This window comes from Arachis hypogaea, chromosome 15, assembly GCF_003086295.3.
Source record: "Arachis hypogaea cultivar Tifrunner chromosome 15, arahy.Tifrunner.gnm2.J5K5, whole genome shotgun sequence".
Lineage (NCBI taxonomy): Eukaryota > Viridiplantae > Streptophyta > Magnoliopsida > Fabales > Fabaceae > Arachis > Arachis hypogaea.
In genome coordinates, this window is record NC_092050.1 from 10,500,395 (window position 1) to 10,503,556 (window position 3,162).

At 42.7% G+C, this 3,162-nt stretch overlaps 1 protein-coding gene across 1 annotated transcript; it reads right to left on the reverse strand.

Moving 5' to 3' along the window:
• Positions 1–359: 359 nt before the first annotated feature.
• LOC140179101 (serine/threonine-protein phosphatase 7 long form homolog) lies at positions 360–1,934 on the reverse strand. Its single transcript, XM_072217717.1, has 3 exons — positions 1,132–1,934; positions 960–1,047; positions 360–875 (listed from the first exon to the last, which is right to left on the reverse strand). The coding sequence occupies exons 1-3, from the start codon at positions 1,932–1,934 to the stop codon at positions 360–362; spliced, it is 1,407 nt and encodes a 468-aa protein (XP_072073818.1).
• Between the last annotated feature and the right edge of the window lie 1,228 nt (positions 1,935–3,162).

The window sequence follows — 3,162 nt, forward strand, 5'->3', positions numbered from 1 at the left end:
GAACTCTGACTCAGTAATAGGATCATCGATGTCCATCCCGACTGCCGCGGTGGTAAACTCAGCAAATGCATGTGGGGCCACGTTCCCAAAGAGCTGAGAGCTACTACCCACATCGTAGGTCGGCTGATCCATAGCTGAGGCTGAACCAACTACATCCTCACCAAGAACGTGCTGAGTGCCGTCATCCTCAACGGATGGTCCTCTACCTCGACCCCCTCCACGGCCAACCCGCCCAGCCTGTCGTCTGCCTCTACGACGAGGAACACGATAATCCATCGCATCTCCATGATCAGGTCCATGGAGGTCCTCCTCCAAACGGTCGTCCAACCATCGCCACTCTCGATCCGTGGTCCGGGTGCCTATACGTCGACGCGATCGACTCGCCTGTTATCTGGTCTGTCGTAAACGTGGACCCTAGGAGGTGCCTGGGATGACCCTCTGTGACGAGCCTCCTCACTCAACACAATCGGCCTCGGATCCTGAAATGCAACATCTGGGGATAGGAATCTGTGCGCCACACGGCACCACCACTCCAGGTAGTCTGCTGATGGACCGGGGTCAAGGACTCGATCGACCCATATGATTGACTGAATCCGGTTCTCCCAAAGCTTATGCCACTCCTGATAATACGTGGGGAACCACCGGTCCCCACCCTTGCCATCCTTCGCATGTAGCCAATCTATGTTCAGAGCTGGCTGAAGGAGATGCTGAACACCGCCGAACTGCGGTAGAACCCTATCGACCTGATGCCACTCAATCGCAGCAAAATATATCAGGCTAGTGATGGCCGTCCATAGCCTACGGTGCTCGTCAACTAGTATCTCCGGATGAATAACAGAAGCAACCTCGACAGAAGAATAAGGCTCCCACACAAACTGTATCGAAACAGTAAGAGTTTCGTCAGACCATGACATTTAACATAAACTAGTGCAAGTAAGAGCAATAACTAAATGACTCACATCGTGGACACGCAATCGATCCAAGGAAAGGCGTGCAGACACTAATCTTTGAGCCCCTGCATCGTTTCTCGGCATGTACTCAGCCCACCTACAATTTTCATTGAAATGATGTCAAAACAAAGAATAACACATGATGTTGAACAATTTACGAACTGAAAATAATAAACCGTACCTGGAAGCAAGAGGAAACCCGAATCCATCAAACCCACTGGGCCTCAGAGTGGGAAACCTCCAGAAAATCCAAGGCTGTAGAAGCTGTAGCGGCCTGGCCAAGTTAACAACGTTTCTGTTTGTCACACGACAAAGACATCTATACAACCAGACCAGTGCAGCCGAGCCCCAGCTATATCTGCCCAACTCGTCCAACGATGCCAAATAAGGCAACCAGCGAAGGTGGACCCGGTTTGCATTCTTGTCCGCAAACAGCTGCGAGGACAACAGCATCAGAATATAGGCACGAGCGTATATACACACGGTCTCATCGCTAGCATCTGCTGGGAGAACCCGAAACCTCTCATGGAACCATGTGTAGCACACTGTCATCTTCTTTACCTTACTCTGCGGAGGTAACTCCCCGAACAACTCGCGGAACCACACCCATGCTGGTCTACCGTGCTCCATCAGATTCTCAAACTCAATCAGGCACCCACTAACGGGCTCACCATCGATCGGCAAACCCAGCTGATATGCCACATCTTGCAAAGTAATAGTGCACTCACCAAAGGGCATATGGAAGGTGTGGGTCTCAGGACGCCATCGCTCAATAAATGCACTAAGGAGAGGCTCATCAACCCAGAACCACTGACTGTTCAGCCTAGCCAAATGATACAAGCCGGCGGTCTCCAGATAGGGTATAATCCGGTCATGTAAGGGCATATTCTGTTGTCTCCTAATGCCGCTAATAACCCTAGTAGGCTGCAAAATGTGGGTAACAAAATCCCTCAACATACGACCATCACTAATAACATCAAACATAATTTATAAAAAATTACTAGAATCCTCACATTGATTTTGTTGATTCTATTGTTATAACAATAACAATCACGAAGCAAAATGGAATAATAACAACACCAACAGGAATAACTCCACTAACAATAACAGTAATTATAATACTAAACGCTCCCAACACTAACAAAAAGTACGAGTAACAATAATAACTACCATTGTCATAAAAGTAACAACAACAATAATATTAGCAATGAAACTACTAATACTATGCACTCATAGTAACAATAAAAATAAAAGTAATAAAATATTGTTACTGCCAATAACCGTAATAATATCAATATTTATATAAATAATATTAATAAGAATAACAATAAAAATAAAAATAATAAAATATTTTTACTAACAATAACCAGGATAATATCAATATTTATATAAATAATATTAATAAGAATAACAATAAAAATAAAAGTCATAAACTATTTTTACTAACAATAAAAATAATAATATCAATATTTATATAAATAAGATTAATAAAAATATTAATAATAATAATAATAATAACTAACTTCTTCGTCGATGTATCCAGCCACGTGAGCAACGCCATTTAGTCGGTACAAGCGAACCTCATCCTCCATGGCTCAACCACCCAAACCTCTTTGAAACCTTCAAAGCTTTCCTCAAATTCTCTGAAAGCAACAACCTTCAAAATTTTGTTTGTGACACAAATGATCCGTGAAGACCTTCAGCGGATTATGTATTTATAGCCCCTAACACATAAACTGTGGGAGGTTAGAGTGGTTTACGTTTACTGCACAATTCTCATAAACCATGGGAGGTTACAGAGGTTTACGTTTACTGCGCAATCTTCATAAACCGTGGGAGGCAGCCACGGTTTATGCATTCAATCTTCCCTTCGTAATCTGTGGTAACTTGCCACGGTTTACACACAAGAAAAACCATTCATAATCCTTCCCTTGTTGCCACGGTTTACGTGGAAATTAGAAACCGTGGTTGCTTTCCACGGATTACATAGAAAGTGAAATTTGCACATGCACGTAAACGGTTTTTGTTTTGTGTATTTGAGTAAAGCTTTCACTTACTTTATTTATTTAGGTAAATTGCCCTATATATAAGGTGGCAAAACGAGCCAAATTCTACTATTCAGCTCGAATTAAGTTTCATTTTAGTCCGATTGGTGAGTTATACTGATTTAGTTTTTGATTTTTTAATTATTTTCATTTAGTCGTCTAAACTA

Coding starts and splice junctions, on each gene's coding strand:
- LOC140179101 (XM_072217717.1), bottom strand. CDS start 1,934: ATGTTTGATGTTATTAGTGATGGTCGTATGTTGAGGGATTTTGTTACC. Junction 1,048..1,131: donor GGGTTTCCTCTTGCTTCCAG/GTACGGTTTATT, acceptor TGAAAATTGTAG/GTGGGCTGAGTACATGCCGA. Junction 876..959: donor ATCGATTGCGTGTCCACGAT/GTGAGTCATTTA, acceptor GTTTCGATACAG/TTTGTGTGGGAGCCTTATTC.